The 27,785-nt window shown below is 34.1% G+C and overlaps 3 protein-coding genes across 3 annotated transcripts; all 3 read left to right on the top strand.

Annotated features, from left to right (window-relative positions):
- Positions 1–7,345: 7,345 nt before the first annotated feature.
- On the top strand, positions 7,346–9,914 carry LOC139849990 (F-box/FBD/LRR-repeat protein At5g56420-like). The gene is made up of 4 exons (XM_071839592.1): positions 7,346–7,405; positions 7,695–8,576; positions 8,876–9,043; positions 9,413–9,914. The coding sequence occupies exons 1-4, from the start codon at positions 7,346–7,348 to the stop codon at positions 9,419–9,421; spliced, it is 1,119 nt and encodes a 372-aa protein (XP_071695693.1). The 3' UTR covers positions 9,422–9,914.
- Positions 9,915–23,800: 13,886 nt separating this feature from the next.
- On the top strand, positions 23,801–25,225 carry LOC139848008 (F-box/LRR-repeat protein 25-like). The gene is made up of 2 exons (XM_071837746.1): positions 23,801–24,777; positions 25,075–25,225. Exons 1-2 carry the CDS (start codon positions 23,815–23,817, stop codon positions 25,213–25,215), a joined length of 1,104 nt encoding a protein of 367 aa, XP_071693847.1. The 5' UTR covers positions 23,801–23,814; the 3' UTR covers positions 25,216–25,225.
- Positions 25,226–25,517: 292 nt separating this feature from the next.
- Positions 25,518–27,282, top strand: LOC139849988 (uncharacterized). Its single transcript, XM_071839591.1, has 3 exons — positions 25,518–25,526; positions 25,899–26,483; positions 27,026–27,282. Exons 1-3 carry the CDS (start codon positions 25,518–25,520, stop codon positions 27,038–27,040), a joined length of 609 nt encoding a protein of 202 aa, XP_071695692.1. The 3' UTR covers positions 27,041–27,282.
- The last annotated feature ends 503 nt before the right edge of the window (positions 27,283–27,785 follow it).

Below are 27,785 nucleotides of genomic sequence, written 5' to 3'. Positions count from 1 at the left end.
TTAACTCATTAAAACCATGATTACATCTCAAGAATATATATATATGAACGCATATCTTCATAAAGATGGTGATTAAAAATCCTTTTGTACAAACTGTTAATTGTGAAAATATTTTAACGGGTAGGTAAAACCCGAGAAATACTTATATCTCACATTAATATGTTACATTGTACATTCTCTAATTCTGATTCAATAATCAGTAACTATACTACTTACATCCACATATGTATCTGTTCACTAAGGAACAACCATTCTCATACAAATTCAATTACATATTCTGATTTTGACATATCAGAATCCAAGTAAAGCTTTAGCAGGTGTTATCTTCCTATAGATCACTACATTCATAAATTATATTCATTCGTATTCTATGATGAATTATCACATCAAACCAACGAAATTATCATTCATTACTTTTGAAATCAACAACGCCTATTCGTCAACCATTAAATCTGTTGACGATTACAATCAGCGTTTAATCATCTAAAAATAAAATTTCTTGAAACCATCTCGGATTGATAATCAATGATTCAGATTCGTTAACCTTGAGAATGCTGACGAAGCAGCAAAAGCTATAGATGGTTTTAATGGCCAAAAGTTTGATGATAAAGAATGACGTATTAAAAATATCCTCACCTATTTACAAACAACGCCGATTGATGGCAACAACTAAATTTCGGGACGAAATTTCTTTTAACGGGTATGTACTATAACAACCCGGAAATTTTCGACTAAATTTAAACCTAACTTTTATATGATTCCGACGATTCATGAACAATTTTATGTATATATATATATATATATATATATATATATATATATATATATATATATATGTAATTAAAAACGTTACGTGTTATAATAATTTATATTATTTAAATGATTTTAAAATAAACTTTAAAATATAATTGATTTTGAAAAACTAAATATTAAATAAATATTTCAAATATATATTTCGAAATGAATATATATATATATATATATATATATATATATATATATATATATATATTTCAATGTAATGAATCAGTAAAAAGAAAATAATACTTATCATGTAGTAATAATAATAATAATAATAATAATAATAATAATAATAATAATAATAATAATAATAATAATAATAATAATAATAATAATAATAATAATAATAATGAGACTAAAAAAAATCCTAAACCAATACATCCTTATATTACCTAAAAAAAGAAGGAAAGTATAAACTAGTACATCCTTATGTTGACTAAAAATAAAATTATAAACTAGTATACATATAGTCAATTTTGGTACATAAAGTATGTATTTTTATATTGAAATTTTAGGCTATAAATACTCATGAATGTAAGCATTAAACTTGCACCATTTCTCACACTTACAAAGTGTTTCTTTCTTTCTCTCCATTATCATCTTTGTTCTTACACTTCATTATTAGTATTCTTAATCAAGAATCAAACCACTAAAGGTAGTTATAAGCCTACTGAATTATAACATATTATTATCTATACATAAAATACTACGACGAAGTCATGAGCGGGTCATTTCAAAATGGGTTTTATGAGCGGGATAGAGCTAAGGAAAGTATGGGTTATAGCTATGGAGGTTATGGGTATTGTTCGTGAGGTCAACATAGCATTTGTAATGTCCGTTACATCTGCGTACTTTTTCCTGCAATATTGAGTCACAATATTGATACGTGAGTGATGTTTCCATTTTCAATTATTATTATTATTACTATCATTTTTATCACCAAGGTTATAATCAAGATAACGTGCACTATATATGAACCTCAACGCTACTTAAGGCCTAGGGTGATCGTTGGTACCACTATGGGACGCTTGTGGATTTCGAATGCCAAACTTAGATTTTGGTCGAGAAATCCCGGGCCAACCGGTAAAAATAGATCATTCAAGTGACTAGGCGGTGGCATAGATGTTTGGGTATGGTGCACAATATCAAACCCGACTATAGTAATCATACACTCACTAAGTGAACAACACTTAGTCACTTACACACTTAATAAGTGGTGGACTTATTAAGAACAACTCACTAGTATTCAACACTAACTTACTAAACATGGAAACTTACTAAAAGTGGAAACTTTCCATAGATAGTAACCTTTCCGAAAATGGAATTTCTTTCAGAAAACCATTATCATTGGTATAGTTACCATACTTATGTCTATTAGATAACATCTGATCGTACATTCTATCTCTAGGTTGAGATCCCGGTTACTTATTTCCATTCGTTTTATTCCTTTCAAGGAATACTTCAACTGCTATTTAAGGTGAGTTTATAGATCCCTTTTACTCTTTACATTTTTGGGCTGAGAATACATGCACAACTTTTATAACTGTTTTTATGAAACGAATACAAATACTAAAACTGATTTTTCGTGAGTTTATTTGATTCCCTTTTACTCTTTACATTTTTGGGCTGAGAATACATGCGCTACTTTTATAACTGTTTTATGAAATGAATACAGATACTAAAACTGATTTTGTGTGAGTTTATTTGATTCCTATTTACTCTTTACATTTTTGGGCTGAGAATACATGCACAACTTTTATAACTGCTTTACACGCTAGACACAAGTACTAACTTTAAACTATGCTATACCCGGCTATGTCCGACTAAATTCCTAACCAACAAGTATAAACACAACTTGTCTTTGGGGCAAACTTTGAACAACTTTTGGATCTGCTTGATCTACTAATTGGTCCATGTGAGACCAAGTTTATGAACAACTTTTGGATCTGCGTGATCTACTAATTGGTCCCTGCGAGACCAAGCTTATGAACAACTTTTGGATCTGCGTGATCTACTAATTGGTCCATGTGAGACCAAGCTTATGAACAACTTTTGGATCTGCGTGATCTACTAATTGGTCCTTGTGAGACCAAACTTATGAATAACTTTTGGATCTGCGTGATCTACTTTTTTGGTCCCTGCGAGACCAACTTTATGAACAACTTTTGGATCTGCGAGATCTACTAATTGGTCCCTGCGAGGCCAAGCTTATGAACAAAAATCTTGTGGTCTAACACTATTACTGAAATCATTATTTATGACAAACCTATAAACTCACTCAACCTAGTGTTGACTTTTTAAGCATGTTTATTCTCATGTACTTAAATATTGCTTTCGCTGTATATCTACTGCTTTGATGATGATTGCTTGCCATGCTTGGAGTCTTCATTTCATATCATATCAATTAAAAGGCATTTAATGCGTTGTTCATTAAATACAATGTAATCTATTTATCTTCCGCTGCAAAACTCAATAAAACGTCTCATATAGAGTCGTTCTCGTTTATACAACTGTGATTTGATATATTTAGTGACGTTATTCTTCCAGGCCCTATCTGGAGGACGTCACACAAACATTCCACAGCGAGTTAGAACAAAAAGCCTCAATTCAATTATCATTAGTTACACTTGCAGGGTGTAAACGTGAACTTATGTTATCTGATCACATGGGCTTGACGAGCCCTCATTCGGACGGTTCGCTACCGTTAGCGGATGGAATATATTTTCGGGTATAGTGTATGTTCTAACACTACGTAACAGGGTACAAAACAGTTAATTGGGTGCTCGCGAACGTACTTTTGGAATGCAAACGATTTGGATAATCAACTATACAAAATCTTGTGGCTCAAAAACAACGTTTACAAATACACCTATGATTTCACCAACATTTTTTGTTGACAGTTTACTATATGTTTCTCAGGTTCATACTTGGCTACTTGATACATGCTTCCGCACACTTTGATTACTTGCTTGGAGTTAAGCATACATGCATACGCTAGTGATAGCACCTTGGGATTTAAACTTAATGTTTACATGCATACGCTATTGATAGCATTCTTGATTTTCAACTTATATTATGTCGCAAGTTATTTCAATTATACTTTATAACTTTTGTAAACTTAAACTTCTTGTCGAACCATTTGGTATCATAAAACTTTGCAAGTCATACACGTTTCAAATGAATGCGACATATTTTTGGTCAAACGTGTCTCATTTAGGGACTATGACCACGTTACGGGACCTGAGTTGACGGCGCCGTCAATGACGATTTTGAAGGGTCGTTACATTTTAGTCGCTTCAAAATTCTTCATAACCATATCGAAAATTCAGAACATGAACCTGCAACTACCTTACAATCACCACTCTTGCACCCCATAGCAAAATGCCAGCCAAGATCGAACAAACATCTGATCCACCAAGAGAATCGTCCACTAATATTGCCCAATTTGTACATGTTTTACACGTTCAATAAAAGGCAATATCGGTCTCGTTTTATTGTTAGTGGGTCAAATTCAAGGATTTTCGATACTTAATGTATAAGATAATGAATTCCATGTTTTATGAGACAATGTGATGATTTAAATGAAATATGGAAGGAATCGGAACAAAACAAAAGAACATGGGTTTCGATCGAGTGAAGAAGAGTAGCAACTGAAAATCTCGACTTTGATTCAACATCTCGAGTTCTGATTATGTTCTCACAGAATGTGATAATTTCAAAACTTGAGGTGATCAACTGAAATGTGAGATACGTCATGTAGATATATACCTTCAAATAATTTAATTTCAATATAAGTTACGTGGGACTTAATTTCTATGACCTTCCTTCAAGTGTTCACCCTGCTCCGAGAGTCACCGGCGTGGTCGCTGGGGCACTTGATGAGTGTCGTTGTCCCGAACCTGGGGATAGCCATCTTGGCACACCCACCGGTTTAACTGAGTTTCACGCTAGAATTGATGGTAATGCTTATTGTTTTATAACTAGAATGTAGTATGCAATGTGTACCGAGTTTTCTTGTCATGTGCTCATTGATGATTATACACTTGAAGACTTGAACCTTGCAAATGCTTGTTGAAGATCACACATATTGATTTTACTTGTTCATGATGATAATATTGGTGCATCTTAGTTTTATTATTGTTGAATACACGCTTCTAGTGTGTTTATTCTTGCATTGTTTGATATTATTTGATGATAGACTTACTTGAGGACAAGCAAGGTTCAAGTGTGTGAGAGTTTGATATTGCTTAGTTTACACTATATTATCTCGCAATATCGGGTTATATTTCGGTTAGTTTCATGCCTTATAATGAAGATTTTATGATAATTATAGTTGAAGATTTACGCCTATTTGTATCATGGTGTTATTTGCTTGTTTATGGTGATTTTCGAGTGTTTCTGAACTAAAATATCGAGTATAAGTTCAGGTTCGAACCGGGGTTAACGCCAAAAATTAGAGTGAGTTTTCAAGCGTAAAAAGTCGTTTTAGATTTCGTTATTGATAGAATTGGGTCCCCAATCGCGAGAATGAAGTCGGAGGCAAGTTCGCGAACCGAAAAATGGAAAAGCGACCGTGAAACCCAAAAATCTGCAGGTTTCGCGATCGCGAGGGTGGAATCACATAGAGGCTCGCGATCACGAGCTTGTGTCGACCATACCACATCTATAAATTTCAGCAATCGTTTTAGTTTTGGAGATTACGAATTCTATCCAATTTTGGGCGATTTCCAGGTGATTTTAGGGGTTTTAAACCCTATCTTATCATTTTTAAGAGGGCTATTCATCCAAGTTAGTGGTTTATTCATCTTTATCATTGGTACAATTGTTTATTCATCTTTATTAGTGATTTTAAACATGAATACTTTTGTTATCTCTTGTTTGGTTGATTTTTCTAGCATGTTAGGCTAAAACCCTTTAGTGTTTGCTCAGATGTACTTGCTTTTGATTGTTGGATTGTTCCCCTATATTTGGATTTAATGTTTGATTGATTTAGTTTTATTAAGTTTGGTCATAGACCCATTGTTATGCATGCTTGCTACTTTAATTCAATTATGCATGTTATCAACTAGTTATTGTGAGATAAATAGTGATAGATAATGTGTACTTCAATGTAATAAGTGATCTAGACGTGTAGGTATTTGATTTCAAGTGATTGAATTAAGTGTTCATGCGGTGATTGAATGATAGTTTGACATCATAATTGTGTAATTACATTGAGTGATCTTTGTAGTTAGGATTTTAAGTAATTTTAATCCGGATCAAATCTTAATAGCTCAATCTTATAGGTTTATGATTACCGTGTTTAATCAAAAGATCCATTATTGTGTGAATCAATTACTTTACTTTAATTACATAATTTGTTGGCTAGTTTACGTGAGTTTATTAGTGATAAACAGGTCATACTCCAACTCTTAGGAGATCTAGACATTAACATGTGAGTGTGAATGGTGATTAATTGGTAATTCGATAACACAGTCGTGTAGTTACTCCGAGTCATCGGTGTAATTAAAGTTTTATGTGAGTTTAACCTAGATTAAATCACAATAGTTTAATCATTTATGGTTTAATTGTTTGAATGGGACTAATGTGAGTTAGTTAATTTTGAATGTTTGGGTTATAATTTATCAGACAATTTATCCAGTTTTAATTAAAAGAACAATCTACGTCATTGGTAAATCATCTGAGTCAACACTGCTTCGTCCATCTATTTATTTGTTTATTTTATTTCGTATTTAGTTAATCAAAACCCTCATTTTACAACTTATTCTTTAGGATAATTATTAGTCTTTTAAATTCTAAACAACTACTCTATGTGGACAAACATGAACTTATATGTGCTAGCTACATACGATTGAGATAGTTGCTTATTTGTGTGAAATTAATTATTAGGTTTAGTTCTAATAAAAAAAACGTGAATATGATGCTGAGTTTGTATGCAGAATGACCAAGTTAGCCTCGAAAATATTGTGAAAGGACAATCAAGGACGAATGAAACAGTAATTGTAGAGGGATAGTAGTGACTTTGATGATTAGTATATAGGGATAATTTAACTAGGTGTAGAAAACACACATCAAGTATTATCTGGTTGATCCGTGTATGAACTCGACACAACCTTAGGAAAAGAAGTTTGAAAAATAAGTTCACATAAACAAAATATACATCTACTTAAAATAAATTATATTAATTAACCTAAAATAAATTACATCAGTTAAAGTTAATATTGTACAATACCACTTATCATTTCTACGGATTTATTGAACTTATTTCAAATAAAAAAACACTAATAAGATATTTAGTTATAAACTATTTACACAAAACTGAAGGGAAGTGATCCTCGCAAAAAAAGTTTTATCCATTCACATTTTAGATTTATTTTGGATTTGAATTTGACTAATTTATCTCTTATAATAATTTATCGCATCTATCGTATAAAGGAGTTGATCATCACACACTAATTTTTAATCGATACACATTTTTGTTTTATAATTCATAATTATACTCATAGATTAATCAAGAACTTGTATTATTAATTTAATTATAAGTATGGCAAAAAGTTCTAATCATATAAGAGTATTATATAACCATGAGGGTGGTGGTGGCATGGTAAGACCCTGACCTTCCAATGTGGAGGTCAAGGGTTCGCTTCCTGCCATTCATAAAGTTATTCTCTCTCATGACCATGGAGGTTCGCCTGCAATAACTTCGGACTACTCGCAAAGCCGGTAGTTGCCCTGTAAAAAAAAAAAGTGATTAAAAAAAAAAGTGTCAGGATCACTCAACAAACAATGCCAATGTATACTCCCAACCAGACCCGTATTGTGATGATTTTGTTATCAACCCGAATAACCGATGCTGGATTTGAATAAATACGAGTAAAATCAATCAAATACAGTTTAGAGCAGCGCTGGATGAAGATAGATTGAGCAGCTTGCCTCATGAGCTTATTCATCAAATCCTATCTGACTTTGACACTAAATTTGTGGTTCAAACGTGTTTGTTGTTGTCTCCAAGATGGAAGCTTATCTGGACATCGATGCCCTGTCTCATGTTTTCAAGTGGAGATTTCAAAACATTACCCAAGTTTGCAGAATTCGTGAAACATGTTCTGTCTCATCGCAACCATACAGTAGATTTCACTGGAGCAAGTGTCCAAGAACTAACTGTTGATAGTAGTAGTCCCGAGGCACACCATGAAATTTCTCCTTGCCTCTTTAGCTCTCACACTCTTGAGCATCTCACCTTTAGAACTTTTACTTTTGAGCGTTGCCTTACACCGAAAACACCATGGGATTTTCCAGCTTTAACGACTTTGTATCTAGATGATATTTCGTTGTGTGATGATGAACGTGAATATGTTGATCTTTTCTCCAAGTGTGTCAACTTACGGAACCTCACTTTAGAAAGAATTACAGTCAAGGCTAAGGTTTTTGACATTATTACCCCCCGACTTTCTGATCTCAGACTTAGACTTATTAATGACATAGACTCAAATGCTATCAAAGTGATTGCACCTCGACTTGAGAATCTCACTATAATTGATTGCTCAATTAAGGAATTGAATATTCCATCAGGATTTTCGTCATTCTACTACAAAGGTTACGATCCTTCACAGTGGTTTAAAGGGTGTTTTCATTCTGTGAACAAAGTAACTGTCAGTTTGTCTATATATTGTCCAAATCAGCCATATTTGCAGGAAGATGCTCGTGGTATTGTTAACATGCTTCAAGAGTTGCGTAGTGCCAAATTTCTTGCGCTTAACTTAGACATTGTTGAGGTACGTTGATCTAGTATCAGCTATCATGACGTTTTAATTCTCTGATTATTCTTACATGACAGTCTGACACACTTTTCCTGGCATATTTAACTCGAGTTGGTAATTACAATTTAACGGAAATAAAGTAGATACGTATGCATAATTATTTCCATATTCATATATAATGGTTGGTTTTCATTACCACTCGTGCTGTGGTTTTGATGCCTAAAGTCTTTGATAGGTCAATGGATATACAACTTGTTTATTTTTGTGTATAAATAAACTTTATATGCATAAATAAATAATCTTTACATGTGCAGTGTATTTCCTCATTCCCGGATTTACTATCTGGTCAGCCTTCGCCCTTTAGCAACTTGATTAGCTTGAAAGTAGAGTGTGGCACAAGGGATGCATGCAAGGTTAAAATATCTGCTGAAGCTAGAAAGTTCTTTTTAGAGAACTCCCCAACTGCCACATTCATCGTGAAGGTACTTTCATCAGTTTGGTATTTTATTTATATTTCAAGTTACCCCTTTTTCGCTTGCTTCACTTATTTTACATTCTCATAACTGGACGCCAGGAGGTTTATTATTGTTGTGGCAAATGATGAAATAAAATGATGTAGACTAGAGAGATTTTAATTAGCAATAATAATACTTAGCACTGTCTGTGTAGTTAGCTGGATCCATTATCTCAATTTATTTTATTTTCACTTGACCAGATACAATGATGTAGGCTTAACCCTCCTTTTGCTATTGACATCCCAGTGTTTACTCTTGATATATTTTTGGTTGTAATTTTTGGATGGATGTAGTAATATCGTTGTATATTTGGTTGCATGCAGGAACAACCTACAGAAGCAATGAAAGAGAAAGAGGTGAAGGAGCAGATAAAGGCAGACATTGAAGATCTAATGAAGGGACTACAAGCATCACTTGAGCAGGACGCTATAATTATTGAGATAAAAGTAGTTATCATGAACCTTCTATATGATATACAAAAAATATGGACCAACAAAAAAAAGACTCAAATGGAATCTGAGAGGGGTGGCCTAATAGAGGCTAGATTGATGGCACAATTTTGGGCGAGCCTGAGAGATTTTATGGATATGTTTAGGCAAGCAGTTAACGATGTCAAACCCTTGATTTCAAAGTCGAAGCAGGTCAGATGTTTATTGTGTAGCTTGCCTAAAAGACATAGGGAACAGATGGAAGCACAATATATCCAGCTTGATATAGTAGTAGCACTAGAAGAATCACTGAATTCTCGGCATGTCTCATATACTGATTTTGTAACTAAAATTATTGAAGATGTTTCCGGCACCAAACATCCTCTGTCACAACACACATCTTCATCTTCTTCAACAATTGTAAGTTTTTTGATTCCATATTTCAACCAGTCTGATTCCTTTCTCCTTTTCTCTATAACATTCTATTCTATACTGGAAATAATTAACGAAATTCGACCCATTCATAACCAAATGGGACCTCAATTTTCACATATAATAGTTTTAATTTGAAATATGGCTTTTCAACATGTTTAATTAATTAATTAATTAATGTCAGGCTCCTACACCCTCTACCTCAAGTATCAACCCAATGCCTTGAGGTAACTATTCTTCTATACAACGACTTGCCTGCTTATTCATTCATCTAACTATCAACCATTTTGCTTTTTTTTATAGAATGTATCTCAATTACATAACTGTCTCATTCTTTCTATTCAATTTGTATTTTCTAATTTCAGTTGATGCACATAGAAGTTAGTCAAGTTGCAAAGCATCAACAATAATTTGGGGAATATCATGAACTTAAATGTGATGACCTCCAAATTTTTATATTTTAACACTATTACACAGTTTAAAGTTGTATAAAAAAACTAGTGTACTTACAGCACGCGTCTTTGATTTTGTTGCTCCTGTGACTGCAAACTTGGCTTCTTTTAGTTTCGCTCAATCTATATGAATGATTGATTTTGTACAGTTTTATTGTTATTTTCGAGTTGTATTAACCCAATCTATGAAGATCATGCTTACTGATGGTGGCTGCTAAAGATAATGTCATCTTGAAGACGTTAGGCCTCATTAGATTAATTGATATTGATATTAATATCTATAACTTCTATTAAATCTCTAAAATGATGATGTAATAAATAAACATTTTTCAACCTTAAAAAAAATCAAAATAAAAAAGATAAAATCTTAGACGTCCGTATGATGTCATAAACTAAAATAAAAAAAAGGATTTTTCTAATGTTCGCTCTTAGGACTATCCTTAAGGGGTTAACTTTCAATCTATAATTAACTACTTGTGGCGGTTTTACAATAAATTAAATTGACTTTTCTGTTTTCTTATTTTGATAACCGTGGTATTATAGATGGGCAAAAAAACCGGATCCAGATCCGATCCGGTGACCCGATCCGGAACCGGATCCAAGAAAAACCGGACACAGCAAAAACCGGATCCGGATCCGAGATCCGATCCGGTTCCACCCGGATCCAGTTTTTCAAGAAAACCGGATTTTTTCCGGATATAAACCGGATTTTATCCGATCCGGTTTGGATCCGGATTTTCAAAAAACTAGCCGTTTTTTTTTTTTTTTTTTTTGCAGTTTCAGCCTTTTTTTGCAGTTTTTTGAGTTTTTTTTTATACCATTTTAACCCCACAAAGTCCATTATAAATACATGGTAATGCCTTGGTTGAAAATGCACCAACAAACATTCTCATATTTATTTCTAAATCACTAAATATTCTCTAATCTATAGTCTAATTATCCCATAATGGATAATTCACAAGCTTCCGTTTCCAGTTCCGCTTCCGTTGGAACATCTTCACAAGGCTACACTACGGCCGATATTGATTACAAAAAAGAAACAAAGCGAAAAGGGGACGTTTGGTTCAAATTCGAGTTGTGTGTAATGAAGGATGGTGCGGAAAAAGCTCGTTGTACACAATGTATGAAGTTCATGAGTGTTTCGGGTAACACAACGTTAAGAAAACATCTTGACAAAAGTTGTAGTGCAAGGCAAGACCCGAGACAACAAACAATGCGGGCCGATGGTTCGATTTTTGAATACGATGCCGAAGCTCTTCGGCAAGATTTGTCAAGGTTTGTCATTCAACAAGCGCTTCCTTTCAACCACTTCGACAATCCAAGGCTTACGGAGCTAATTCGGAATCGACTACAACCGCGATATAGCAATGTAAGTCGTTCTACCTTAAGACGTGACGCCTTTAAATTATGGAAAAAAGCTAAAACTGAAATAATTGAAGGTTTTCGAACATATAAACATAGGGTTTCTATAACTTGTAATGTTTGGAGCGCACCACATGGAACGGCAAATTCTTATTTAGCCGTTACCGCTCATTGGTTTAATCCCGATTCGTGGCTTTTAATGAAACGTGTTATCGATTTTAAAATATTTGGTTATCCACATAACGGTAATAATATAAAAAAAGCGTTACAAGACACTTTAGAAGAATATAATTTAATCGATAAAGTTTTTACAATTTCGCTAGATAATGCATCTAATAATGATGCGGCCATGAGTGAGTTAAAAATTGCACTTAGACCGATTTTAAATGGTGCATTTATTCATACACGTTATGTTGCTCATATTATAAACTTTTGAGTTCAAGATTGTTTAACTTTTTGTTCTTCATTAAAAGAAAAATTTAGAAGATTATTAGTAACGATTTATCGTACGAGCAACGCACGACATCATAACTATAAGGCTTTTGTTAAAGATTGTCATGGCACTTGGTTAGGTCCTTATTTTGATAATAATACAAGATGGAATTCTACTTGTTTAATGTTCGAAAATATTTTACGTCAAAAAGAAACGTTAATCGCTTTTAATAGAAAACTACTTAGAAAGGGATTTTCCGAACCAATTAGTGACGACGAATGGGATGACTTGGAATCATTAACAAGTTTTTTACAAGTTTTTAAAGAGGCATCAACAATGTTATCGGGTGTTTATTACCCAACTAGCGTACTAGTTTTAGAACAATTTTATATAATGACGGAAAAATATGCGAATTTGCGAACTCAAATAATGTTATTTTTAGACAAGCGATTTTTCATATAAGAAAAAAACTAAAAAAATATTTTGGAGAGATACCGAAGGTATTTTTATGTGCGGCCGCACTTGACCCACGATTAAATTTTAATGGGGTTGAACGATTGATGACAACAATATATACCAACTTTGATTGTGTGCATGGTGTTTTTGATGCCGAACCCAACTACCTTTTGAACCAAGTACACGCTTTTAATGATGTTTTTGAGAATACGTTTGGTATTTATGCAACAAAATATGGTCGACAATCAAACCCAATTGTTGACCAACCCGGATCATCTTCTCGAAGGAGCCGAGACCTCAAAATAAGTCTTTTTAACTTGGTACGTGAAGACGCTTCCAAACGCGCACGAACATCGGCACCCACAAGCGAGTTGGGAAATTATAAGATGGCAAACTTTGCACTAAACATGAGTGAAGAACAATTTAACAACCTTGACATTTTAAAATGGTGGGAAACAAAACAAGACACATATCCAATATTAAGCATTATGGCTCGTGACTTATTTACCGTTCAAGCTTCAACCGTAGCTTCCGAATCGGCCTTTTCTTTGAGTGGTCGAATTATATCGGAAAGAAGGTCAAGACTTACCCCCCAAGCTGTGAAAGTATGTGTATGTTTGAAAGATTATTTGGATGGGGTAGATAGGATACAAGATCAAACTTCATTAGAAGGTCCGTTATATAACGACATTGAAGAATGTATAGAGTTTGAAGAAAATTTAGCGGGATTATCACCTACAACAACCGAAGAGAATTCCGACAATGAACTAAACGAAGTGGATGAAGGTGACTATGAACCGTTTGATATGGACCAAACCGAAATGAATGTATCGGGTTACCAACAAGCTTACCTTTCTCTAGTTGATGACCCGCTTTTGAAGACTACGATCGAAGGCACCATCCTCAACGCGCTCAACAAGATAACACATTTGGGTCATTTGACGACTAAAGTATAACGGGTGATGGCCATGCCGAAGCTCGATATACTTTAGTCTTAATACATTATTGGGTGATGGCCATGCCGAAGCTCGAAATGTATTAATTATAATTGTATTGTTCGAATAAAAGTGTTTTTATTTTTATTATTGTATCGTTCGAATAAAAGTGTTATTTATATAATTGTATTGTTCGAATATTGTTATTTATATTATCTATTGTGTTAAGCAGTTGAGCATTATAACTTTTCTTTATACCGATTATATTATTGTTGTCAAACGTTAAAAAAATAGAACCGGTAAAAATATAATTCGCAAAATCGAATCCTAGTCCAAGAAAAATCCGAAAAAATCCGATCGAGATCCGAAAAAGAACCGGTTCCGGAAAAAAATCCGAAAAAAATCCGACGCCGAGAACCGGATCCGGAACCGGTTCCGAAAAATCCGGACAAAAAAATCCGGTTTTTTTTTGTCCGAATCCGGTTTGTGCATCTATACGTGGTATAAGACTTTAACCAAACATTACACGGTTTATTGATTTGAGTATTAAAATAATCTCCATACAAAGAGTGAATACACGTTCAGTATACACAATTCAATATCATATCAATATCTCTATAAAATCTAAAAAGATGAGTTTCTATAAAACATAGATAATCAAACCGATGTGTGTTATATATGTGAAGAATCAACTAAAATTGTTTTATATCAAGTTTTTCTAATCGATCTTGAAATTATGGAGTAACATAGATTTTGTTCTAATTTTGTCAATGGAAGAGTAGATAGATTTTTTTAATTTGTACACAGCAGTTTTTATCAAAGAAATTAGTAAAGCCATTTTTTAAATGTATCCGGAGTAGTTTATTTATATTTTATATCCAAGAAATAAAGGAAAATAAAACTGTATTGACTTTATGTGAACGTGGGGTAGTTTTAACATAATTTATTTATTTATTTTATATAAATTAGTTAAAGTTAATTGAAAGTTAGTTCCCTAAGGGCTAATATTAGAAAATTCCTTTAAAAAAAAAAAATGTATAAAGCAAATATAAAATTACAGAATATGAACTGTAAATAGAGTAACTGATTTAATCACCTTAAACGCATCTGTAACAGAAATTCATGATCGTATTTCCATTCTACTTTCCCATACAAGCATCTGCATTTTTCTAGCGCTAGCAATTCAATAACAATATCAGGTATTTTTATTTTTTTTTTCGTACGATTTTTAGATTCACTAATAATGATATAGGAGATATTATTATTATTATCATGTTTTATGTTTCATGTAAATGTGCAATCTAAAACATCCGTTTTTACAATAACAACATTACAATTCAGGGTTTTTCATTGCGTGAATTGCTTGCTTTTGTAGCGATTCACGCCTAATTCGATTAATCACGGTTCTGTAACAACAATACATGTATATTAGATGTTTTTGCTGATCGTTCTGATTTGTTTAAGTTTTGGTAAAGTTTTTTAGTTAACAGTTTGATTATGTATCTCACCCATTTTTTGTTCAATGAATAGTTTTGTTATTTAAGTTTGGTTTATTGGTGAAAGCTGTAAGATGTAGAAAGATTTTATGTTCATCGTTCTTATATGTATTCGTAGAAGCGTGAAGGATTATTGGATGCACACAATGTGTTCGATGAAATGTCAAACAAGAATTTGATGTTTGGAGTTAGTATTTACATTACCTCATAAAAGTAGTCTTATGCAATACGACATAGAACAAAAGGTATGCTATTTCAAACTTCATTTCGGGTAATTTTATATAAAGATTAAAGCATTAATCTCCATAAAATGCATTCCTTTCTACTAAAAGTCGAACTGGCCTTCTTTCATTTTAAAAGTAGTCTTATCTGTTGCTATTGTAGTATGATCAAGTTTATTATCTAGCATATATTTTTTAATTTAGTTTCAATATTTGTGTCCAGTATTCAACTTCAAAGAACAAGTATGTTGTTTTTGGTGCATAGTCATATGACCATTTTAGGTGCTCTTATTAAAATGTTGGCATTAATGAGTCCACCAGTCCCTATAGATCGACTTCAAAGAGTATTGTCACGATAGAGATTCTTTTAGTCTTACCTATCTATCTTTGTTAAGGTTGTTTCAAGAAACCAAAGATTCATAGACCTATACTAAGATATAGCTTTTGACCCAAATTTGTTGTGACAGATGTCTCATTATCTAACTACTCTTTTTATCTTCGTTTTGTTCAAATGTAATAGCAGTCTCATTATCTTATACTGTAGTTTTAAATCTCTTACTTCGGAATATTGTTGTGTTGAGGTTCTAATAATTATTACAAGTACAGAGATATATAATATTCTTGCAATAATAGTACTCAGTAGTTAATTGATTAGTTTGCAGTACATAATTCATAAATCAGCTTTAATTCTTTTCATTTGTCAATATGGACACAATTACAATGTATTGAAGGTTGGAGTTTTACTTATACAAATTTACTATTGCACATTAAATCCAAACTCATTTACTACCTTGGTATGTTTTTTTAGGTACCTTTTGTTGGTTTATTTTGGCTAGTAGAAGATATGTTTATCCCACATTGGTGGGAGGAAGATGTGAGGGGTGAGTGACTTGGTTATATAAGAGGGGCTAAGTCTTCATTCCAAATTGCACCAATCAATACACTTTAAGTATTTGATTATTTCTTTCTTTCTTACCCTTGTTTGAGAGTTGTATTAGTTAAATATTTTGGAGAGTGTAGTTGGCTTAAGAGAGTCGTCTATATCATTGTAACAATTTGTGATATAGTGTATTTCTCTCTTTGGGGGCCGGTGGTTTTTCTCCTGTTTTGGAGTTTCCACGTTAAATCTTGTGTTGTGTATTGTTTTTATTTCTTTACTATTATTGTTGGGCTGGGTGGTGGGAATTAGTGAGACCGTAATTTTCCAACAACTGGTATCAGAGCGTCAGGTTTGACGGAGGTCTCGGTTATAGGAGTCGGAGTATGCTCTGTGGTTGCCACGGGAGTGGATCGTCCACATCAGAAACGAGTTCTATTGATCGTATAGGGTATCTGGTTAGACAATATTTTTTCTGATTCGTAGTAATAGTTGGATTTGTTAGTGGCCTAGTTGTGGATTTCCGATTTAAAGGGTCCTGGCTACCTGCTACATCTTTTGGCTATTCGAAACGTGAGCAAAATCAGAGAAAGTTGTTGTCTATAGGATACGGATACGATGTCGAAGTTCAGTCCAATGAGGTTTGATGTAGAGAAATTTGATGGGATGATCAATTTTGGCTTATGGCAGGTTCAAGTCAAGGATGTGTTGAATCAGTCCGGTTTACACAAGGCTTTGAAGGGTAAACCCACCCTTGTTCCTGGCAGTGATTCTAGCAGTAAGTTCGATGAAGAAGAATGGGATGATATGGATTTGAGGGCAGCAAGTGCGATTCGTTTGTGTCTTGCAAAGAACGTGCTTGCAAATGTGCACGGGTTATCAACGGCAAAGGAGCTTTGGGTTAAACTAGAGCAGTTGTACCAGGGCAAGGGCATCTCAAATCGGTTGTGTCTTAAAGAACAATTTCATACTCTGCGTATGGATGGGGGTTCAAAGATTTCAGATCATCTAAGTATTCTTAACGGTATTGTTTCAGAACTGGAGGCTATTGGAGTTAAAACGGATGATGAAGATAAAGCTTTGAGGTTGATATTATCTTTATCATCGTCTTATGAACACATGAAACCTATTTTGATGTATGGGAAGAAAACTCTGAAGTTTGAAGACGTTACTAGCAAGCTCCTATCCGAGGAGAAAAGACTGGAAGGTAACGGGGTCTCGTCATCAGGAGATACGATAGTGTTGTGTTCGGATAGGCAGAAGAGAAACTCTAGAAAGAATCTGACATGCTGGAAGTGCGGAATGACTGGACATGTAAGGGTTAATTGTCCCGGTGGAGCTAATCCGGCAAATGGCTCCAAAGACGCTAACATTGTCTCCGTTGTTACGGAGAGTGACGAATTCCTCTGAAGTCACGTCATCCTCATGGTGTGTCCGCGCCACCGTGGAAAGGGATGTTCGTTAGCGGTTCCACAATTACACATGGGCATTGGTTTGGCGTTGATGCAGGCTGTGTGGTGGAAACTGATGTTGTAGCTGATGGGACTTTCGGGAAAGCCAAACAAGGAAGTTGCACCATAAAGTTTCAGCTGGTTGTTCAACAACATGTGCCGAGGTGAAATGCTTGGAATATGATATTCTAAGTGCTATACTCTTAATGGTGGAGTATGATAATTCTTGTTAAGAGTTATGATTGTCTGTGATGACAATGATTGTCGGTTTAGACAATGTTCGATGAAGATGCAAGTTTTGTCTCTTGGGAGATAATGTCAACGGCATGAAGATGAGGATCTTGAAGTTGTCGTCAAGGAAGCGTCTACATCGGTTATCCTTGCAATGTGGAAGCATGGTTATCTTCTTCTATCCAAAAGGTGGAGATTTGTTGGTTTATTTTGGCTAGTAGAAGATATGTTTATCCCACATTGGTGGGAGGAAGATGTGAGGGGTGAGTGACTTGGTTATATAAGAGGGGCTAAGTCTTCATTCCAAATTGCACCAATCAATACACTTTAAGTATTTGATTATTTCTTTCTTTCTTACCCTTGTTTGAGAGTTGTATTAGTTAAATATTTTGGAGAGTGTAGTTGGCTTAAGAGAGTCGTCTATATCATTGTAACAATTTGTGATATAGTGTATTTCTCTCTTTGGGGGCCGGTGGTTTATCTCCTGTTTTGGAGTTTCCACGTTAAATCTTGTGTTGTGTATTGTTTTTATTTCTTTACTATTATTGTTGGGCTGGGTGGTGGGAATTAGTGAGACCGTAATTTCCCAACACCTTTCACAAGCATATTGTGTGTATACGTTTGAATATATATTTTTTCCTCTATAAAAACTTAAATGAGTGTTTGGAGGTGCTTGGGTTTATTCTCGAAGCCAATTTGGTTGTTTATATTGTCCAATTTCATGCAGCCTACAAACGGATATATCCATGTGAAATGAAGAAGCTTTACATGAAATATTAACAAATAAAAAGAAGATGCATTGTTAAATATTAAGCAATCTACCAAAGGAGATATCCATGTGATGCTTATGTGGTTTGCTCCTATAACTAATACGAAGTAACATGTATGCATAGTGATAGACTGACAGTAATGCACTTCAGCTCCTATATCTGTTCTTAGTGAATATTTAATTTATCGTTTCATTAAACAAAAATAGCTATCTGCCATGTATATGTAAACACTAAAAAATGTATATTTAAATAGACTTTTTTGTTCCGTTGGTCCTTCAATTATACACGAAATTGCAATTCGAGTCCCTCAAGTTTTTTTTTTTTGGAATTTCGAGTCCTTAAAATTACAAAATTTTGCAATCTGAGTCCCTCCGTCTAACTTCCATCTAAATTGACCGTTAACCTTTGACATGTGCCATGCATGTGAGGGTAAAATCGTCTTTTTACTCTTTTCTTTGACTTTTTTGCTTCGTTGGTCCTTCGTTTATACACAAAATTGCAATCCGAGTCCCTCAACTTTTTAATTCGACTTTTTATCTGTTTTTTTATCTTTAATTCATACTTTTATCTTTGTTCGACTTTTTATCATTAATTCATACTCGTCTAGTCATCTTTAATTCATACTCATCAGATCAAATTATGATATGTTTACTAAGAATTATGGAGTATTACATAATTGAAATTTTAGAACGGCATATGGATTCGTTGACTAAGCATGAAACATTGCGTTGGTACTTGGTCTTCTTCACCTTAAATTAAAATGGCACTTGGTCTTCTTCACCTTAAAATTAAAATCCCGGTAGTTTGAACATCGATAAACACATGAACCAAAACTCAGAAAATCGATTTGAATCTTAAATTTAAACCTTAAGTCCAAACGAACTTATGAATCTAACCAATTCTATAACCTTTAATGAATTCAAAACAACTTAACTTTAGCTGAAAATAACCATTAAATTGATAAAATCGCAAGAACATGTTCAATCACATATTCCAAGCTTTTTAACACAACAAATCAAATTGCGACTAATTTGATGCTTAACACTTAATTTCTTACCTAGAACATAAGATGATGACGAACAACCACCTAGGAAAAAAAAATTTCTTCCTGATTTCGAATCCGAACGAACTTCAGATCTGTCGATGATGATTTGACGATGATTCGATGAAGATGATGACGATGGTGAACAAACAAGATGACGAAGAACATGAACTAACAAGCGTTTTAAATCGGACAAACCCTACCCATTCCTTGACGGCGATGCGAAGCGCCAAAGAAAGTTAGAAGAAGAAGATGAGAGATGATGATGATAAAAAGTCGAATCAAAGATAAAAAGTATGAATTAAAGATAAAAAAACAGATAAAAATTCGAATTAAAAAGTTGAGGGACTCGGATTGCAATTTTATGTATAAACGAAGGACCAACGAAGCAAAAAAGTCAAAGAAAAGTGTAAAAAGACGATTTTATCCTCACATGCATGGCACATGTCAAAGGTTAACGGTCAATTTAGACGGAAGTTAGACGGAGGGACTCGGATTGCAAAATTTTGCAATTTTAAGGACTCGAAAACCCAAAAAAAAACTTGAGGGACTCGGATTGCAATTTCGTGTATAATTGAAGGACCAACGGAACAAAAAAGTCATTTAAATATCAGGGAGTATGTAATTTTATGGAGTGATTTTGATGATGGATCGAAGTAATGTAAATATCTATGAACTTATTCTTGATGATTTACAAGTTTATGTGATAATACAATATGAGCAAGTTTTAGATTTGATAGATGATTAGCGATTTTGATGGTATGATTGTCTTCTATCTATTTCATTCCTATCACATGTCTTCTATCTATTGTCCATGTAGATGAAAGCATGGAAAGCTTCAACAAATGAATCAAGTTGCAAAGTTATTTGTATATTGATTGTATACATACATTATATATAAATTGTCAGTTTTTAGTATTTTCTTAACATAACCCGTGATTTCACGGGTCATTTAATTAGTTGTCATTTAATTAGTTTTCATGCAAATGTTAGGTTTTCATCACCATGACCTTGACTTTATTATACTCTTCGTGTAACTTTTGATATGCCTTTATTTACTAGTGTTTTACGAGGACTATCATTAGCAATTTTATGATGTCCTTGGCAATAAGTAAAAAAAAAATGCAACATGAAAAGATTATCATCACGCACACCCTATTTTACAATACAGCGTAGACATAGTATTACAAAATACAAACCACACCCTAAATGGTCGACTGGTCTAACTAAACTAACACACCCTAAATAGTCAACTGGTCTAACTAAACTAATGCCAACCAAGCGAAAAAATTGTAACATGAGTGAAGGCCAACCCAATAAAATGAAACATGAAATCCCGAGCTAGCCGAACACCTGAGCCAAAACCTTCTACAAGTCTGAATCTGAAGATGAAAAATCGCCAACTTCTAGGCTTGTTAATGTTTTCACCTTCACCCTCCAAACTTTTCCCTGTCCTTATTACTTACTTCTAGGCTTGTCAATGTTTTCACTTTCACCCAAGCTACGGTGTTTGTTGCTATGTTGTCGTGGCTTTTTGGAGGGTTGCTTTTCCAGGCGATTCCACCCTTACATGTTCAACTCCTGGCTATGTGAGTGATGTCCCGGCCAAGAAATGTCACGGTGGTTAGTTTCATCAAATAGTTTATGGGTTTGGTCACAACTGCGTGGTCGGTTTGTAAATGTTTGAACTTATGCGTTTGTTGTTTCTACATCTGTGGATTTTTGGTGGTTTACTTTTCGGCTAGTCCACCCCCAAAAGTTCTCTTCCCAGGCGTGTGAGTGATCTCTCGACGGGTAAATGTCACGGTTGTTAGGTTTTTCAAATGGTTGTTTGGGTTCACTACTTCGTGGTTGGGTTTGGGGTGATTTCATTCTATAGATTTAGATTTTGGTTTCGATGGTAGTTGTTGGGTTCATATGTTTTGGTTTGTTGTCGGAGTTCTGGTGGTGTTTGATCGACGATAATGGCGGTGTTAGGTGGTTTGGGTCCTTAAGTGGTCGTAGATATTAGATTGAAATAATTTGTATTCAATGCAAATAATAATATATAAGAAAAATTGGTTTTGCTAACGACAACTCAAAGAATTGTCGCTAACACGCTTGTGGATGTTGTACATTTGGATAATTGTTAAAATAAAACTAATTAATAACCGCCATTTACAATAATTTAATACATATTAACGACATCCATAAGGCAAATCGTTAACAAAGTTCAAAAATAAATTCGACTTTATTAGATGTTGGTTAATGTTTGCCATAAACCATTACAAGATAGCCTAGTGGTTGGTGCTCTGAGTTCCTTGCAAGAGGTTTCAAGTTTGAATATTGTTTATAACGAATATTCGTGATGGCCAGAGAAGGGTTGGAAACAGAAGGGTAATCCTGCTGGGCTGCATACACCAAAGTATGTTGTCGGATTACTCGCCATCTCGGGGCTCGGGCCGAAACACGGAAATATTCTACCTTTTACCTTTTTTTATTGTTTGCTATAGAGACATTTTTTTTGTATACATTGGTTTCCGACTCGTTTTGCGAACAATACTAAACTCGAGGAGGCTACTTGCTTCATGGCAGCCCGAAGTCATCGTGGATGAGTCTCCGTGACCACGACGAAATTAATTTTTTCAATTTTGTTAATTCGAACTCATGACCCCACGTTGGAAGTAGACCTTACTTTATTACCAACCCCGCTGTTCATAGTTGAGCACATTAGCAATTCTCAAATATTTTATGGAAAATGTTAATGACAAAACTAAGGCGTGTCATTAAGAAATTTAGACACATGTTTTCATTGTACATTTTCAATAAGTATATATTTCCATGAAAAAAATTACCCTCTAACTTACATATGTACAATTCTTTCTGCATTAAAAAACTTTTTAATGACAACACTAAAGATTGTCATTAGCATTTCTCATATTTTATACTGCTTATTTGAATTTGAATTAAGGAGCAATTATTACTCAGTTACTTGTACAACTAATTAATAATAATTTAGCAATTGTAAAATATACATATACATTTCTCTTTACCAAAAACGTACAATAGTTAATTTCGTGCTAATTATCATTTCTAGAATTTTGTTGAGAACTTGTTCCAACTAACCAAACAACGCTAATCGAATCTTAAGTCTCAAACCCAATTTAAAGTCACAACCCGACCCGTATTGTGTCGATCTTGTTATCAACCCGATTAACCGACGGCGGGATTTGTTCAAAAAGAAAAATAAGAGGCGGGTAAATCAACTGCAGTTACCATTTTTCTTTGTTAGCCGGATGACCTATAATTAAGCCACGATTAACCTTTAAATCGCCATTTCATTCCACTTGTAATTTCTTCTCAAACCGTGCATTAGTTCATCAATTCTACATCTGCTTAATTACTCTACGACATAGAAATTGGCATTCTTTTCGATATTATATACATTTGAAATGCTTAGGGTTACCATCGTGTACTAATCATCATTTTATCAGTACTTGAATGATTGTTATCGAGTTTTTAAGCTACATAGATATTGAGTTTTTTTAAGGCATTTTGTTACTCTTTTACCTCTGTTGATTAATTTTCTTATCATTAAGGATGATAATATGATATATGATATACCTTAGTGGTAAAATATAATACGCGTAACTCACTTGGGGCATTTATTTACTCGTATGATCCTTGCAATAACATGACCACGGTTATATAAAACAGAATAATTATGTCACTTGATATTCTTAATTTTGTTTGCTATATATTAAATACGACAATAACTACAGTATCCTCACGACAGTGAGGTTAATGAGGTATGTGGTTGCTATATACTACAGTCCATTATTAGCTTGCAAAAAGAGTGTTGAAGTTTACAAATAGAGGTGTATTACTTAACAACACCTACAAAAGTGAGTATAATGTATTGATGTTTCTCGATGTTAGAACAAAAAAATAGTTTTGTTCTCCTGAGGGAGGACATCTGATGATAAGACCAACAGTAATTGTATTTGTAGCAATATTCAAGTGCACGATTGTTGCTGTATGCTGACTTGTGTTACATATTTTGTTGGATTTGTTTGCATTTTCATCAATAGTAGTCATATTTTTGTCATCCAAGTGATTGATATGAATTTATACATTGTGAACTGCAGGTTGTCCACTTGTTATATCGAGTAAATGGACTTTGACCATTCTAATGTTAGAGTAACGCTCGATGAAGATAGATTAAGCAGCCTGCCCCTTGAGCTCATTCATCAAATCCTCTCTCGCTTTGACACTAAATTTATTGTTCAAACGTGTTTATTGTTGTCTCTAAGATGGAAGCTTATATGGACATTTATGCCCTGTCTCAACTTTTCAAGTAACGAATTTAAAACTTTACCCAAGTTTGCAAAATTCGTGAAACATGTTTTGTCTCAACGCAACCATCAAGTAGAAGTTTCCTCTGTAAATCTAAGATTTAATGGAGCAGCTACTCAAGTTTTTGTGAGAAAGATTGTAAGTTATGCTTTTTCTCACAATGTTCAACAAATAACTGTTGTTAGTAGTCCCACGAAGCACCATGAATTTCCTCCTTGTCTCTTTAGCTCTCAGACTCTTAAGAATCTCACATTCAGAACCTACTTTTTTACGCCTTGCCTTACACCCAAAACACCATGGGATTTTCCAGCATTAACGACTTTGTTTCTTGATGATATTTCTCTGTGTGATGATCGACGTGAATCCATTGATCTTTTCACCAAATGTGTGAACTTACAAAATCTCACTTTAGAAAGTTTTAAGGTCAAGGCTAAGGTTGTTGACATTATTACACCTCGACTTTCTAATCTCAAACTTATTAAAGGCGAAGACTCGATTGTTATTAATGTGGTTGCACCTCAACTTGATACTATCACTATAAATGATTGCGACATGAAGGACTTGATCATTCCATCTGGACTTTCATCATTCTACTACCAAGGTTATAGTATTCCAAAGTGGCTTAAAAACCATTTCCATTCTGTGAACAAAGTGACTTTCATTTTGCACATGTATTGTCCGAAAATGGCGTATAAGGAGGAAAAAGCTCGTGGTATTATTAACGTGCTTCAACAGCTCTGTAGTGCCAGATTTCTTACACTTAACTTGGACATTGTTGAGGTACAATGATGTAGTATCAGCTATAGTGATATGTTAATTGTCTGATTATTCTTACGTGACAATCTGTCACCATTGTCTTATTAGCATAAGTAAATAGAGTTGCTTTTGACTGACCGTGTCATAACTGATTTGGTAATTTCTGAACATGCCTTTTAAGGTCTATTTTCAAATGACCAGATGCCCTGAAATATCTTCTTTAATGCGTAAAGTTTTTAATAGGAGTGAAGGTATACATCATTGTTGTGTATTTTTATTAATATATATTAATAAATAAATTACCTCTATTTATATGTGCAGTGTATTTCCTCATTCCCGGAGTTACTATCTGCTCAGCCTTCGCCTTTTAGCAACTTGATTAGGTTGAATATAGACTCTAGCACGAGGGATACCTGCGATATTAAAATGTCAACTGAAGCTAGAAATTTCTTGCTTGAGTAACTCTCCAAACGCCACATTCATCATGAAGGTATTTACATTAGTTTGGTATTTTATTTATTTATACTTTTCACGTATCGATTTTATTAAAGTCTGTGATTTGATACTCAAGGTTCAGTTATTCTGACAACTACTATATTCTATGTATTATTATTGTAGTCTTTAGCATCTTAATGTTGAGACTCTGGATTTCTTATTACAACTTGAAACTTATTATTTGTTGCCTCTTGTTTGTTGGTTGACATCTGAAAAAGTGGTTCTCCTGTTAATTAACAGCTCCTAGCATCTTATAGGTTGTAGACTAAATGCCAACTGTATGAATCCATTTGAATAATAGACTGTTTTAATGGACCTTTTGTCTTATCACATTTTAATGTTGGGTAGTTGCATGAGGTTATCTTTGTTTTTTAGATAGAGATCTACTGCCATTTTTTTCACTCGCCCCACTTATTTACATTTATAAAACTTAACTGGGACCAAAGTTATCTTTGTTGTGGCAGATGATGAACTAAAGTTATCATTCTTTTTCACATTACTAAATAAAGACGAGCAGATTTCTCATGTCTTAACTATACCCTTTCTATTAGTATTTGATTTTGATTATTTTGGTTCAAAGAGAGAGTGGATTTGATGTGAGTTATAAATATTGGATAGAGCAAGTGATAATCTTGTAAATTTGCTTGCAGGAACTACCTACGCAAGCAATGAAAAACAAAGAGGATAAGGAGAAGAAAAAGGCCAAACTAGTTTCAGACATTGAAGATGTTATGAAGGAACTACAAGCATCTTTAGAGCAGGACAATATAATTTTTGAGAGAATTCGGGCTATCGATAAGACAAAAGCAGTTGTTGAGAACCTTGTGGATGATATACAATTTTGGACCAAGAAAAAAATGTTTCAAATTGAATCCGAGAGGGGTCAAACGGTGGAGATTGTGGCTAGATTAATGGCACGGTTTAGGGCTAGTTTTGGAGAATGGAGTGACATGTTTGATCAAGAAATTGACGATCTCGAACCCTTGATTTCAAAGGAGGAGCATGTCAGATGTTTATTAGATAGGTTGCCTAAACGACAGAGGAATCAAATGGAAGCACGCTACTCTCGCCCGCTTGAACAAGTACAAGCGTTGATTGCTCGTACGGCCTCACATAAAATTTTTATTAAAAAAATTGGTGATGTAATTAGGAAAAATGAGTCTTCAACATCTGAAGATGTTTCCAGCTTCAAACATTCTCTGCCCTCACAACCATCATCATCTTCTTCAACACTTGTAAGTTAGTGATTCCATATTTGACTCTGTCTGTACATAGTTGCTACAGGTGGCTAGATGATCAGGTTATACTGTTTTAGTTGAAACACTTAATTTTGTTTATAGGCTTAAACAGGACTGGAGGAGTTCGGTATGGTTTACCTACAGACTTAGCTTGTTTGTCCTTTATAGAAATCATAATTTAGTTATATGATGAAGTTGTGATGTGGTCCAGCGGTTGGTGGTCTGCCTCCTTTAGGGGAGGTCAGGAGTTCGACCCTCGTTGGCTACATATTAACCACACAATTTCTCCTGGGCACGCAGTTGGGGGGCGGGTATATCAATTGTGGGAGAATATCGTGGGGGTGGTTAAGTCCCCCTGGGTGATCCCCAACTAACTGTTGATTAAACTCTGCCTACTTAGCTGCTTTCAGTTTTTGAACATGTTACTTGTGTGATTAAACTCTGCCTACTTAGCTGCTTTCAGTTTTATTCTATTTATTTGAATGTTGATTTCATGCATTTTTAGAGTTATTTCGTTGATCTAACCCAATTTTATGCAGATCATGCCAACTTAAAGATGGTGGCCACTAGTGGGATTGGTGCCAACTTGAAGATGTTTATGCGTGTTGGATTAATGTTTTTTATTTTTTTGAAAATGTTAGGTTATCATCATCAGACCTCGACTTTATTGCAATTGTTCGTGGTTCTTACTTTTGGTGTCTTGTAACTTTTGCCATGCTTTTACTTCTAAGTGGTTTATGATGACTATCATTATAACTATGTTCTCCCCGAGTTGAAGATGTTCTTTTTGGATAAATGAAAATGTTAGGTTATCGCCGCCAGACTTTCGGCTTCATTGCAGCGAACCTTTGTTATGCCTTTACTACTAAGTGTTTTGTGACGACTATCAGTAGCACTATATGGAGTCAAAGGTATTTCATAACTAAAAAAAAAAAATCGTAACTATCTTTGGGAAATCACATGTCTAACTCCCTGATATGATTTAAAAAGATGACCAGACAATTCAACTTGAAGCTTTACCTATTACAGTTCTAACAAATATATTTAGATTACACATCCAAAAAAATCATCAGTAGCCCATTGCATTCGATTTTGAGATGGAGGTGAAACTCTCACTAGGGCTTGATAAACGGATGATGAACACCAAAAATTTGATGGCTTGATTTTGATTTTGTTGATTTCAAGTTGGTGAACTAAAAGCACACAAAATTTGTTTCCACTTGATGTTAAGAACTAAAATGGGTGGAAGGAAATTTGTAGTTATGTTATATATATTTTTCTTAAACTCGTATGTATTTT

The sequence above is a fragment of the Rutidosis leptorrhynchoides genome, chromosome 5 (assembly GCF_046630445.1).
Source record: "Rutidosis leptorrhynchoides isolate AG116_Rl617_1_P2 chromosome 5, CSIRO_AGI_Rlap_v1, whole genome shotgun sequence".
In the NCBI taxonomy this organism is placed as follows: domain Eukaryota; kingdom Viridiplantae; phylum Streptophyta; class Magnoliopsida; order Asterales; family Asteraceae; genus Rutidosis; species Rutidosis leptorrhynchoides.
Note: the sequence above shows the minus strand (reverse complement) of the source record. Positions and strands in the feature narration are given on the sequence as shown.